This window comes from Ursus americanus, chromosome 36 (genome assembly GCF_024610735.1).
Source record: "Ursus americanus isolate L20-20 chromosome 36, mUrsAme1.1.p, whole genome shotgun sequence".
Lineage (NCBI taxonomy): Eukaryota > Metazoa > Chordata > Mammalia > Carnivora > Ursidae > Ursus > Ursus americanus.
In genome coordinates this window covers 18,143,382-18,157,732 of record NC_142162.1, presented here as the reverse complement: position 1 = coordinate 18,157,732, position 14,351 = coordinate 18,143,382, and the positions used below count along the sequence as shown (strand labels likewise).

Here is a 14,351-nt window from a genome sequence, read left to right as displayed (position 1 = left end):
GCCTGACATCAATTTTAACAAAAGCATAGATAAAGAATTTTACTTATCCTCTTACTGGCTTTACTTTTCCAACTGATATGTATTCACACCTTAAGAATAATCTCAGTTGGATGATTGTTTCTCCCCCAAATCATGTTGAACCAAAGTCAGTTCTCTTCCCCAGACACCAATGGTAGCCATAGACTCCGTGTGACCTCCTGTTGAGTCTGTGTGCCAGACAAAGGACCATGTCCCATCTTTCCTCCTGGACTCGGAGCTGTGAAGAAAGCCAGGGTCTGACTGGCTCACAGCTTCCTGGGATGGTCTCATGGGCTGAAGCAGGCTCTCTTCACCATTCTGCAGGCTTTGTGCCCATCTGCTCTCTGGGACTTTCTCAAATCGGCCGCATGAATCTCGGGATGGATGCCAGTACCTTCAAGTTCTATACCATGTGCGGCCTCCAAGAGGGCTTTGAGCCTTTTGCCGTCAACATGAACCGCGACGTGGCGATGTGGTTCAGCAAGCGCCTCCCGACGTTCGTCAATGTGCCAAGGGATCACCCCCATATAGAGGTAATGTTACACACTGCGGGTGGCCCCGGCAGGGCAGGTGGGCCAAGGCACTAAGCTCCTGCTAATGCTCCTGTCAGCAGGCAGCTGCTTACCTAAGTCCGTGCCCTGGCTGCCTCCCAGCCGCTGCCTCACTGGCCCTCAGAGCTGTAATCATGGGCATGTTTCTTGGGGCAGCTCAGTGGTGTCTTGCAAATGGCACCCACTGTGCAGAGACATCCTTGCAGATCGGTCCCCGGGCCTTTGGGCCACTGTGTTTCCTCCAGATATTTCTGTACTTCTGTGGCCATACGAGTACAGTATCCAAAGACCTTAAATGTTGTTTTCCTGAAAAAGTTCAGTACCGGTACTCAAGATGGTATGCCCCAGACCTAATTCTGTGCTCATAACATGGTGTGTTTTAGGTCTTATTTATTTCTGCAGAACTACTTCCAGCACTTTGAGCTGACATGTAGTAGTTGATGATGATACGCTCATCTTATAGGAGGGAGCTCAGAGGAGCCAGAAATTGTAAGGAGCCTGCAGTGGGTCCTGGTTCTACGTCTGCTTGCTCTGTTTGCTGGTACCCACCATGGTTTTATTCTTGGGGGGTAGGAGAGGGGGCTAATGGAAAGTCAGGCAGATCAGCTCCCTTGAGGCATGAGACGCAGTGGCTTGCTTCCACCTGACGGTAAGTTCCCTTAACTCGCCTTCCAGTGCACACCCAACAAGCACCAACCCTTAATCCTCTCCTTTTCCCCACAGTCTTAAATAGTAGGGACTTTTATTCATGATTTCTACCTGATCAGCACTTGAGAAGGCCGGCTCGTAAAGTTTTAGAGGTCAGGAACCCCTTTGACAAACTGATGGAATCCAGAGACCCCGTTAGAAAAATACATAAACCACACAAAAATAGGTAAGTACACTCAGAGACCCCAGGATAGGAACCAATCTCTAGAATGTAGGGAGATACTTAGACCATAAGGAAATTAGTAGTAGTATAATCTTACTTTACTTCCTCTGCCCCCTCCCCCAGCAAACACACACATTTTAAAAACCCAGTTTTGCTCTTTCCTCCTCCAGCTCCGTCCCTTGCAGTGCTGTGCCCTGACGCTGAGAATTCCCCCAGTATTTAGAGGTGCCTCAACACTCAGGCGGACTGCGGCAGGGCTGGGAAATGTGCCAGGTGGGGGTCGACCCCTCCGAGGGAGCCGTGACGTCTCTCCTGGAGCTTTGGGCTTTCTGCTGTCTTTTTCCTTAAATAGTCTCTTGCCCACTGACAAGGGAAATCTTTGGAAACATTTTCTCCTTTAGCCTCTAGCCCCCTGACCTGAAAGGTCATCTTCGGCGGTTGCCACGCTGCATCCTCCAAATACCACCCCCTATGTTACACCTGTTCTCCACCCTTGATCTTGCAGAAAACCCGGTGGGCGTGTCCTGAAAATGCTCATTTCTCCAGCCAGAGGCAGATCTGTTATTTTCTGTGGAGCAGGGTCCAAGTAACAGAGTAACAGTTTGGTTATCACTGGTGACAACTTTGATAGTTCGCAGAAAGCCATGACGCATGGAATAGCAATGAGGGGAGGAGGGCCAAGGTCAAGGTCAGGCCCTCAGTTGTGTCAGGTAGGACCCATGGTGTTTCCAGGTGGTGAGGATCGATGGCACCACGGACAGCCCGCCATGCCTCAAGGTGACCCACAAGACGTTCGGCACACAGAACAGCAATGCCAGCATGATCTACTGCCGCTTGAGCATGCCCGTCGAGTGCCACTCCTCCTTCAGCCACAGCCCCTGTCTGGACAGTGACGCTTTCCAGAAAAGGTGAGGGCGAGGCCCCCGCTCTCGGAGGTTCTCCTCGTGTGTGCTATGAAGTTGGCTTTCCATCCCTCTGTTTCTTACTCTGCCTGAGCACAGGTGGGTAGGGTTCTCTCTGCTTTCAGTCAGGTGAAGAAATGAGAACGTGTGTGTACACACGTGTGCATACACACGCACGTGGGGGTTGGTGCGCTGTGTAATCAGGGGACCAGTCAAGCCAAACAGGGTCACATCCAGTGGAAACGTTTCTGCTCTTCTTGAGCCCTCTGGCTCTCAGCGTCCTCGCAGCCTACAAATCCGGTGTTTCTGGAGTAAAAGGAATATAAGTGCATGAGAGGGTGCAATTATTGTTGCCTTTGTGTGAAACTAAAAGCCTCTAGAAGCAAATACTGCCGTCTTTGTGTAACTATGGCCAGTGTCCAGCCCTGCAGCCGTGTGACTTATAAGTACTATGACTTCTTCCTTCCTAATAAGGGGCATGTTCCTTGCTGTCTTTCTTTCCTTTAATGTCTATTTCTAATCGTTGATGGATGTCTGCCCCTCTGGAGCTGTCTTGTCCGGATTTCCTCTAGACTTTCACTCTCTACCAGCGTTTAACAAGTTCAGCTGCCTGCAAGAACAGGACAGGGTATTCAGGGGTATTCCTGCCTACATTATCTCAATCTTCCCTGCCTCCCCCTAGCTCTGACTTACCAGCCGGGCTGAAAGACGAGTGGGAAGTCACCGCCTTGGCTTGCAGTAGCAGATTACAAATGCCCAAGTCCCAAGACCAATTGGGATCGCTCATGTATAGGAAATAGTTTTCTAAATTTGCCTTCATCATTAAAGGTAGATCATTGCCTGTCAGAGTTGTGGAATTCTCTATACGGCTGAATAACTAAAACATGGATTATCTCCCCCCCCCCCCAGGAAACAGATGCAAGAAATACTCTCTCATACAACAACAGTAAGTAAATGTGCTCAATTACGGTTTTAATTATTTGATTCTTTGCTGTGCCTGGTAATATGCCCCTTACAGCAAAGATCTGCCTAGAGATCCTATTTAATTGCCAATTACTGTGTCTTTTAATATCCATCTTGATGCTTCCAGAACACATCTCCGACATTTCTCAAATGGGGAAAAAAAAGACAGTTACTCAGTACAAAGCCAAAGCTCCACCTGGAGCTCCTAATTGGGCACCATTGTGTACTTGTGCCCATTGGCCACCAGGGACCAGCGCTGCCTTTCTGATTGAAATGAACGTGGGATTGGTTGTGGGGGGGGGGGAGGCTCTTTCATTTAATCCTTTTGTTTGTTCTTTTATGTAAACTTCTATGAATCAACTCTCCCATCTCTCCGAGCAGTGCCAGGAATAATGTTGAAAGCAATCAAGTGAGAAGCAGGAGCAGGGAACAGTCCAGATAATGGAAGCTGATTTGGTCCCGTTTCTCTAGCTAGACAATAGTCAGAAAGCAACACTTGCTAATTTCTTTCTCTCATCCTTCTTTAGCACCTGACCCCCCCCCCAAAAAAAAGTCTTTGGAAGAAATGCACGTCACCCCTTCTATAAAGTTACCCCTCAATCCCAAGGTGGTGGGTTAAGCACAATCAGGAATAACACTGTGCTACAGCATGTCACACACTGCCTGTGTGCAGGGCAGGGCACAGTGCATGGGACACTGCGTCCCCTTCCCACTTCATTCCCACAGCGGCCCCACGAGATGGACAGTACGATGCACTCTGAAACCCAGGTCAAATGCCCTGCCCAAAGTCACACAGTTGGTAGCTGCCAGTGGTAAGAGTCAAGCCCCAGTTTGACCGGCTGACCCTTTTATCTCCTAATCAACAAATTACAACAGACTACACGTAAGAGTAACTTCACTGAGAACAGCTGTGCTCAGTTGCATAAAGCGAGGAAGCAGTCCCTTACCTCGGAGCTTTAGCTATTAGCCTAGTGGGACCCCTCCCCGGTCATAATGATGCCCACCGAGAACTGTCGTTCTCAACACGGGCTGCCGTCGACCGAAGGCCAAGCACGGCACCTGTGGCCACCATGTGGGCTTTTTCTTTTGCAGCGTCTTTTTCACAACTTTCAAAACAACAGCAACAAACACTTTGCACTTCCCCTGTGCTATCTCTGAGGGCAAGGGCCGTGCCCAGGAGAGGGTGAGGGTTCTGTGCGGGCCATTCTGAGTGGCGGCCCCCTGCTTTCATCAGGAGCATCTCTGGGCGAAGGGTGGTAGATGAAGTGCTCCACTGTCTCGGTGCTAAAGCACCGCAGGAAAGGGAACGATAAGGAAGCCAGGTTCTCGAGTCAGCCCTTCCTGAGCCTGGAGTGCGGCTCAGCTCAGCTCTGGAGCAGTGTGCGCTTTTTAAGAAAAGAGGGCCAAGTGGGCTCCGGTATTGGTTCTGTCAGGTCTGGCCCCCCAGCTGGGGGCCACTTACTCTGCTCCGTGGTCTCTCCCCAGCAGTGCTACTACGCAATCCGCATCTTTGCTGGACAGGACCCTTCCTGCGTCTGGGTCGGATGGGTGACGCCAGACTATCACTTATACAGTGAAAAGTTTGACCTGAATAAAAACTGTACGGTGACTGTTACTCTAGGGGATGAAAGAGGCCGGGTCCACGAAAGGTAAGGGGGCTCCCAAGGGGCGGGGTCAGCCACCAGGCTCCTCACTTCCCCCTACCCACCAGCTGTCTTCTTTCCCCTTCCACCCAACACCCCCAAAAAAGGAAGTGAGGCACACATCCCTGTGTCTGTGTAAAAGGAAGTGAGGCACAGGCTTAAAATCCTTCTCCGAACAGGCAGTACCGTGGCAAAAGTGTTATTAGTGAAAATCGAGGGTAATTTCATCACGTGTATAAAACATGACCCAGGGATGGGAGATGCAGATGGCCAGTTGGGAGTCTGTCCCCCTCAGACACTTCTCTGTGAGTTCTGGGTAGGCCACCATTTCGACAACATCAAACAAGCCAGAGAAAAATCCCTGGGTGCCTGAAAGTAGTCGATTCAGAAGAAATAAAAAGATACACCACATCACATAGCAACTGGTCGGCTCCGAACTCCTCATCCTAAAGATGAACGGGGTCTGAAAACATAAAGCGCGTAAAAGAGAGACCGCAGACTCATGAATAATAACCACTGTTGGAAATCAGGGACCTTTGGGAAAGCGTGATTAGTGTACCCATGCCTCCCACGGGTCTACTGAGTCGGGAAGGGTGGGGAATGCCACCAGGGAAAGAATCTCTGGCCAGTGGTGCCCCAAAGGTGACCCAGGAGACCAGGTCTTGTGTCCACCCAAGTGAGACTTAATAGAGTCTTTCCCAAACAGCCATGTTTGGTGGTGTAATAAGTTGTTTCTCAAGCTGACCTTTATCCCTACAAAGTCAGGAACGTTTTGCAGCTGGTGTTCTTTCAGTGCTCCTGGCTCTTCAAAGACTGGTGGCCAGAGAGCTCACGGAGCATCGCTGTGTTGTGCAGGACTGCGGTGGGAAGGTGGCGAAGAGCAGACTCTGGAAGCAGACTGCCTGGGTTTAAAACTGGGTTCCAGAACTTACTAGAGGTGGGACTTTGGACCACCTAGCTTTCCTGGGCCTCAGTTTACTCATCTATAACATGAGGATGATAGTTCGAGTCTCATAGAGTGATATTAGGGTTAAATGAGATAATACATTGAAAAATGCCTACAACAGTGCCTTGACCCAGACACTGAATAAATATTTATTACCACCGCTGAATGTCTATCCTGTTGCAAGACCCAGAAGAGATGCAATAAACAACATCCAACGTCTTGTTGGGTTGGGAAGGAAGCGTGCGAAAGCAGTCGGAAGTCTTTGCTCTTTAGCCAGAGCGGAAGGCAGCCGTGTCCATCCCAACTGGGTTTATTGCTCGAGTTTGCTGGCTCTGCCACACCAGACAGATTACATGATTTATCTCAGCCTCAGTGACCACATTTATTTTGAGAACCAACAGGTTAGCATCTAGAACAAGACCCAGGAGGTGGTAGGTACTTAGTATTCTCAGTTCTTTGTCTTGCGTAATAAGAAGTAAATACAGGATCGATTTTCAGTTTGGAGGCATTTCAAATTTGGGTACTTTAAAATATGACCAAAGTGTGGCACTTCCCATTCCCACAGCTTCGATACAGTAGGAACGGAATTCTGTAGTAGGCTTCAGTGGACTGAGTACTCTCATCCCTGATAGGGTGGCTAATTTGGAAGTCTAGCAATGACTGTCACTCTTTGGAAAGGGCATCGTGCCCCAGTCCTGCCTGAGGGGCATTCACACTGAGAAACCAGCCCCCTGCTGCCCCAAAGGAGAGAAGATAGGAGAGGAGGTGAACAGATGCTCACAAAGCGAATTTCCGGTCTCGGGGAAAGTGTTTGCTTCTAGAGCTGGAAGGACCCTCGGAGAATTCCGATCAAACCTTTGACTTTCCAAGGTCAGATCCGATTGGCCTTAGGGTGGTGAGAGGGGCTACAGGAGAGCATCAGGTATACAGTTGCTCTCTTGTGTGCCTGAGAAGAAGTATTTTTATGGTATTTCGACCAGCTGGTTCCTCGAGTGTTGTGCACCAGGACCGGGCTTAGGAGAAGACCGAATTGTCTGTCTCTTGCCCACAGTCATGGTGACGGGCTCTGAGAATCACCCCTGCCACTGTGCCACTTCTCCAGAGTCCACGCGGGATTTTCAGTCTTTCAGTTGAGGAATCAGACTTGGGAGCCTCCGTGTCTTTTTGGCTATTGCCCTTGGCTTTTAAATATAAATGCCTATGATGGAGTTTACGCTGTGGGGGAGGAGGTAGACAGCCAGCTGAGAAAGGCACCCCAAGTTGGTAGTTACTGAAGAGCGCAGGGAGCAGAACTCCAGGGGGAGGGCCGGGTTGAATCGGTCAGGGAGGTGGGTGGGCCTCAGAGACCACTTGCGACCTACTTTGCAATGTGCCCAGGACTGCTGTCCTAAGGAGTGTGGGCCTGTTTTCAAATACGTTACAGCCTTTTTCCCTGACCTTGCGGATTTTTGTTCCTGCCTTTTATACCACATCCCTGTGTAAAACGGCCTGTGGTGGCCGCCCTCTCTGTACCCCGTCTCCTGTCCTGAGGAGGCAACACCATCCCCACGATCTCGTTCAAAAAGGAGCCAGGAGACAGGTAGCAGAACAGTATGTTCTTTGGACCAAAGTATCCTGATAGATTGCCACATCCCTAAATTGAGTGCTCATGTCTGAGAAAATTGGGTTGAAGCTGAATGAATGTATTTAAGAAAAAAAGTTACTGGGGACTGACTGGAAAGCATCATTGGAAGGTTTCTGGGGCATTTCGTTCCTGGACCTTGACTGCACACCATCCCAGTCCAGATTCTGTGCTTTTCCTCTCTTTGGCTTCTAGTGTGAAACGCAGCAACTGCTACATGGTCTGGGGCGGGGATATCGTGGCCACCTCCCAAAGATCAAGTCGGAGCAACGTGGACCTGGAGATCGGCTGCCTCGTGGATCTGGCCATGGGCATGTTGTCCTTCTCGGCCAACGGGCGAGAACTCGGCACCTGCTACCAGGTAAGGGTGGCTCTGGGTCCCAGCCAGCAGCATCCCCGGCCGGCGTGTGTACAGCTCTACCCCTCACTCTCCGTATTCAGTGTCTCCACCACAGCATGTGGGGGTCGTGAGCCCCCAATGTTCACAAGCCATCCAGGAAAAGAAACAGGACCAAAATGACTTCATTCTTACGGAGAGGAAATGGGAGGAAGGTATCATTATTTACTGGTTGATCAGATAGCTTGGTCGTCTTTCTAGAAGATAAGAAGGCTTTTCCTTGTTGATGGTCTCTAATAGGTGATTCATTTATTCTGTGAACATTTCTTGTGCAGCTTTCATGTTACCTGCACTATACAAGACACAGAGCCCAAAATGTGAGCAGAGAACTCCTTGCTTTAAGAAACTTCTGTGCTCAAAATACAGACTCATAAAAAATGACTAATGTGCCAGGGTATATTCCTTTTGCAAAAGGGTCGTTCTCATCTTATGCATCCCTTACAGGATCCTTTAAAAGTGCATTTGTATAAATGATGTGTTTCATTGACTGTGAGCTCTGATAGAACTACTCGGGAAAACCATCAATTGCACATGTGTAGGCTTACCCATCATTAACCACAAAAGCTTTACTCTTTGAAGCAGGATTTTCAGCCTTGATAGCCAGGTAAACTTGGGAAATGCCACGTATTATATCCTCTTTCTGATGTTGGCAATGGACGTTAGTGCAGGGCAACTTTAAAAAACACTTTAGAGAGAAACCCTTCTAACCAAGCATTTCTCATGATACTTAACCAAGAAACTTTTTTTTTTTTTAACTTTAACAATAGTAGTTTTCTCTAAGTCTGGAGTTCTACAAAGCATATCTGGAAAAGGCTAAATTAAATTTAATTTCTTTAAATTTCTATGTTCAACTTTCTCGATACTCCCAGGGTAGGTATATGGAGAGTGTCATCCGAGTTCAGAGAAGGACGAGCTCACCTCTATCAAGAGTGGTCAGGGAAATGTTCATTACAGAGAAACCTTGATTTTGAAGCAAAAAAAAAAAAAAAGAATTCTTCTGTGAGAGCGAGGGGAGGTATAGAAAGGTTGAAGAATGGTACAGGAGATACCTTCATGGAGATAGAGCAGCACAGGGTGTATTTGAGGAACAATGGCCAGCCTAGTAGGGGGCCTCTACGGTGAGCGCTGAGAAATTCATCTGGAAAGATAAGGAGCTATTGACAGGAATTGAGGAGCTCCTGAAGGTTTCTGAGCAGAACAGTGACACACGGTGTTTAAGGCAGCTTAGCTAACTACACCAGATAAAAAGCACCCCACTACTGTGTAAATGGGTAAAACCCCAGATTCTAAGTCAGCCCCATGGTCCAGCCTCCAGCTGAAAAGCCTCTTGACAGCCCTTTGTCAGGCCTGTGGTTGGAGAGATGGGCTCTAGAGGGGAGAGGTAAAGTAGCCGCCCCAAATCTGAATTGTTTGGTGACCAAGAACAGAGGGACCAAACCCTTCCTGGGTTCCGGGGACAGCATGCCAGCATGGGGGCAGCTGCCTCCTCTCCAGCCCCTCTCCGTCCTCCCAGGGAAAAAGTAGAACCATCCACACCACGCAGCAGGCTCTTCCAGCCCCTGGGGCCCAACCAGCCATGCCCAGCAAGAGGCCTTTGCAAAACCAGGCTTCGAGGCAGAAAGTAAAGTATTAGCCTTCTGGTACTTTCTCGTGATTCCACCCCCTCACCCCCAAGCCCCTGAGAAAATGCTTATATACATCACTGCTGTCCTTCAGAATCCATTAGCTTTTTCCCATTAACTTTTGAAATGAGTTTGACTGAAGGGTCCTCCCCGAGCTGCAGAGAGCTCCGAAGCCTCTAATAACTCTGAAGGCTAGCCGGGCTTCCGAGGTCCCTAAGTAAATAAAGAAAGAGGCCCGGGCCTTGGCAGCTGGAGAGACTCGCCTGCCTCGGGGAAGAGCCGGTGCCGTTGAGGAAATGTTACAACAGAGAGCAGGACCCCATGGCCGTTTGTATCGGGCTCTCACCGTGGTTCCTGGGTGACGTGAGGCTGGTCCCTTGTCTTCTGGGAGCTGTGAGCTGGCACCCGCCGCCCTGAGAGGCCTTCCTCCGCTGCATGCGTGCCCATCCTGCTGTCCCTGCTCGGTGGCCCCAGCCCTGCACCCCGCCCCGGGGCACCATGGTGGTGAACGGAAGGGTGCCAGGGCTCAGCCCCGGGAGCCCTCAGGAGGAGGCTCACAGCCGGCCAGCCCCCTTGTCATTCCAGGCGAGACACTGCCGTGTCCAGCCGCGCATCTGCTCCCCTGGCAGTGGGATGATGGTGACTCTGCAGCTGTGGCCATTTCCATTTTTCAATTATCTCAAGAGGCGCAGGGCAGCAATATTTACACACTGGCTTTCTGTTCAGAAAGGACCAGTAACCAAAATAACGAGGGGAGTGTTCTCTCAGATGGTGTTTCTAGACTGCCACCCCCTGCCCCGTTAAATAACTGCTATGCAATTGGAAAACCTTCTCCTGTCGCACTTTATGTAACCATGGGAGGAATGAGAAATGAATGTATGTTCAAGAGCTGCTCCTGGGTTATTGCCACCCCAGCCACACTGCTCTGAGAGCAGAGCCAGCTACAAGACTAAGATTGACGAGGGGGGTTAGCTTTCAACTCAGGCCAGTCCCTATGCCCTGACTTTCACACATAATCAGAAATAGAATGTCTGTTATTGCCAGGACACGAGAGGTCAGCCAGTGAGAAACAGGTACCTTAAATACAAGAGGAAAAAAAACCCATGGCACTTCCCCAGCAGCCTCAGATCTGGGCTGGTCACATGACAACAGAAACTCCCCATCCAGAACATCAGCTCCTTAAGGGCAGAGGCCAGCTCTCCAGTCTGTTGCCGTCCCTGTGCCTGAAACGGGACGTGGCACCCAGGACGTGCTTGCAAAGTATTTGTTGCTGAACTGGCCAGCTCGCCTGGGAGACCACTGTTACCGTCTCTTACTTGCTTCTTAACAAGTTACCATAAAATTCACAGCTTAAAACCAATACATGTATTATTTCACAGTCCTGGAAGTTTGGGTTCTCTGCTCAGGCTCTCAGCAGGCCAAAATCAAGGCATCCGCAGGGCCAAGCTGCCTCTCTCCGGAGGCTCTGGGAGGAATGCACACCAAGATCGTTCAGGTTGCTGTCAGGATCCAGTGTGGTTGCAGACTGCGGTTTGAGGTCCGTTTTCCCTTGCCTGCCCTTTTCCTTCTCGCTCCTTACCTCTCTGCTCCCAGAGGTCCCCATATTCCTTCTCAAGTGGCCCCTTCAATCTTCAAAGCCAACGAGAGTGGGTCCTACTCTTCTCATGCTTCAGTCTCCCCAACTTTGCCTTCTGCTCCCAACAAGAGAAAACACCTTTTTTTTTTTTTTTAAAGATTTTATTTATTTGAGGGAGAGACAGAGTGTGTGTGAGCACGAGCAGGAGGAGGGTCTGAGGGAGAAGGAGAAACAGACTCCCCACTGAGCAGGGAGCCTGATGCGGGACTCGATCCCAGGACCCTGGGGTCATGACCTGAGTGGATGGCAGACGCTTAACCAGCTGAGCCACCCAGGCGCCCAAAACGTCTGCTTTTTAAGCGTTCATGTGACTAGATTAGGTCCACAAGGTTAATCTCTCCATTTTAAGTTCAACTGGTTAGTAGCCTTACTTCCATCTACAGAATCCCTTTTGCCACGTACCATATGCGATCACAGGAATAACCCCAGGGGTCAAGAAGGCCTTCTAGGATTCTGCTGTCACACTCCCGGTTGCCATTTTTATCCTCCTTTACGCCCATCGTGAGCCCACACTTGTGTGTTCTTTTTTGAGTGCTTGAGCATAAAGTTCTGTTGTTCATCATGGTGGGAGTACAGTCTGCATGGTAGAAATCAACCCATCCCAGGGCGTCCTAAATGCTTTCAAAGCTCCTCCTCTTCGCAGGGGAGTTTGAGGAAGTTTGCAGGGACCAGTCCTAAGGGACTAGAAAACATACCACCCTCTTCAGCGTGTAGGTCCCAGTCCTAGTGTGACTTCATTCAGTGTAGAAAACCTTTGGGCTTAAAGCATGTAACTGCCCCATGAGCTCAGATTCATGGGCTTCTTGCCCACGTGAAGTGTCCCAGCCACCAGAGCTCTGCTCCCTGAAGCTTACAGTGACTTGAGCGGCACAAGTTGTTCTAGATGTCACGTATCAGATATCTGAGAAATCTGGGGGCAGCCCAGGGAGGTATCAAATGAAAATTTCCTATTTGTGTCTCTCCTGGCTGCAAACTCAGGGTCTGGCACAAAGCAGACACATAATAGGTACTAAATCACTATTCATTAAATGTCCTTTACAAAGCTTATTCCAGACATGGCCAGGCAGTTCCAGCAGCTCCATCCCCACCTTTCGGTTTTACGGGTATTTCTCCATTCATATCGTCAATGGGTACCTGAAGCATTAGGCATAATCCAAGTGTTTATACCTAGCATGTGAGCCCCTGCCGCACCCTGGGATGGGGTCACTGTGTGCTGGGCACAAGTCTGGTTTAACCAGTCTGATGACCTCTTTCATCATGAGCAGGTGTTAGCCCTAGACCACGTAGTCTTGTAAGTCACTCAGCCATAAAAAGTGTGTTCTTTTATAAATCTTATGTCTAAATGCATCAAAGAAATTCATTATTAAAAGGAAGCCTGTAACCAAATACTGTGACAAAAAGGACCCTCTGTGTTCGTTTTCTATTACTGCATAACAAGTGACCACTGACATAATGGTCTCACAGTTTCCATGGGTCTGGAGCGGGGGGCCGGGGGCTCAGCTGGGCCCTCCACTCCATTTCACAAGGCTGCAATCAAGGTGTCAGCCAGGCTGCATTCTTTTCCGCAGCTCAGGGTCCTTTTCTGAGCTCATGTGGTTGCTGGCAGAATTCAGTTGCTTGCGTTTGTAGGTTTGAGGCTCCATTTCTTGATGACTGCACCCAGGGGCACCCTCAGTCCCATGATACCCACTGAAATTTCCCTCACGTGGCCTTTCACAGGCTCTGTGACAACAGGGTAGCTTCCTTCTCCAAAGCCAGGTGGAGAGCCTTCTCTCTAGTCGGCTGAGATACAGTCTTACATAATGTAGCCAAACCAAGGAAGTAACATCTCTATACCTTTGCCATATTCTGTTTTCTAGAAACATGACACAGGTTCTAGGGAAGGGGATTATACAAGAGAGCGACTCACTGGGGGCCACCTTAGGGTCTGTCCATGATACTCACCATTCCCTAACTGCCAAGAGAGTGGCAAGAATTTCCTAATGTCTGTATTTACTTAAAGGCAAAGGACTTTGGCTGGTAGAATTAAAATCCCCTTTTTTTTTCTTCCATGGTCTTCCTAGTGTGATTAAAAACCCTCAAAGTGGGCAAGTGATAAATGGAGTCCCTGCTGTCAAAAATAAATCCACACTCGTCACCATAGTGGCAGCTAGAAGACAGTCAGTGAATCCCACGCTATTTAACCTAAGAACTAGAATCATAAAGAGTGAAAAGGAGGTGGAGAGAAGTCCAGAGGAACCAAGTAAAACGGGGAGGTTTTAAGAAAAGGAGACAGGCTCTGGAAACAGATTCTTATGTTATTCCAGGGAAACACCTGCCTATAAACAAGCAGTTCTCAACCAGGGGCGTTTTTCCCTCTACGGGACATTTGGCAATCTTCAGAGACTTTTTTAGCTGTGTGAACTGTAGTGGGGGTGGCGAGTTCTACTGACATCTTCTGGGTAGAGGCCAGGGATGGTGGAAAATAACCTACAACGCACAGGACAGCCCCTACACAAAGAGTTACACAGCCAAAACTGTCAGCAGTGCTGAGGTCGAGAAGCCCGGCCATAAGACACCCCTTGGGCTTGCTTGATCAACGTCCCTTTGCCTTCAGAAATAACACTGAAGTCCTTGCACCACCCTCCCTGATCACCTTCTGTGGGCAGGAGTGATGAATGGTGGTGTTCCCTGCGTGCCAGGTGTCTCCAGGCTCTGTGAAGAGCCAGGACATCACATTGTTGACCCATAGCAGCCATTGCCTTTGGGGCCATGTTAGTAGCTCCCTGCATGTGACTCTCCCCGTGAGCACTGGAGAAAGCTGTTGGCTGCAGTTAACAGAGAAAATGAAAGAATGGGAGATGATTCGGCCCCAAGTAGAGAGGGTGAATAAGGTGGGGGGCAGTGACAGTCGCTACCAATAGGCACGATTCTCAGAATTTCTGAGCAGTGGAGAATGACCCACCAGCTAGCTGTCCTCTGTCAGCTAAGGTTAGAATGGGGGTGTTGATTAAAACCCCCCATGACTTAGCCATCTGTGATTTTATAGTTCTGAGCAAACCTCCCGATGTGTTTTTGTTTCCAGGTGGAGCCCAATACCAGAGTGTTTCCAGCAGTCTTCCTGCAGCCCACGAGCACTTCCTTGTTTCAGTTTGAACTTGGGAAGCTGAAGGTATTGACCTGCCCCCTTATCCAAATAAAA

The 14,351-nt window shown here is 49.4% G+C and overlaps 1 protein-coding gene across 1 annotated transcript in view; it reads left to right on the top strand.

Annotated features, from left to right (window-relative positions):
* Nucleotides 1-14,351, top strand: part of RYR3 (ryanodine receptor 3) — a 581,277-nt gene that overhangs the window by 400,783 nt on the left and 166,143 nt on the right. Inside the window, exons 29-34 of the mRNA XM_045815782.2 lie at nt 343-551; nt 2,173-2,348; nt 3,252-3,288; nt 4,791-4,954; nt 7,711-7,876; nt 14,235-14,321. Of these exons, the coding sequence (XP_045671738.2) occupies nt 343-551; nt 2,173-2,348; nt 3,252-3,288; nt 4,791-4,954; nt 7,711-7,876; nt 14,235-14,321 (839 nt within the window). The remainder of the gene's footprint in view (nt 1-342; nt 552-2,172; nt 2,349-3,251; nt 3,289-4,790; nt 4,955-7,710; nt 7,877-14,234; nt 14,322-14,351) is intronic.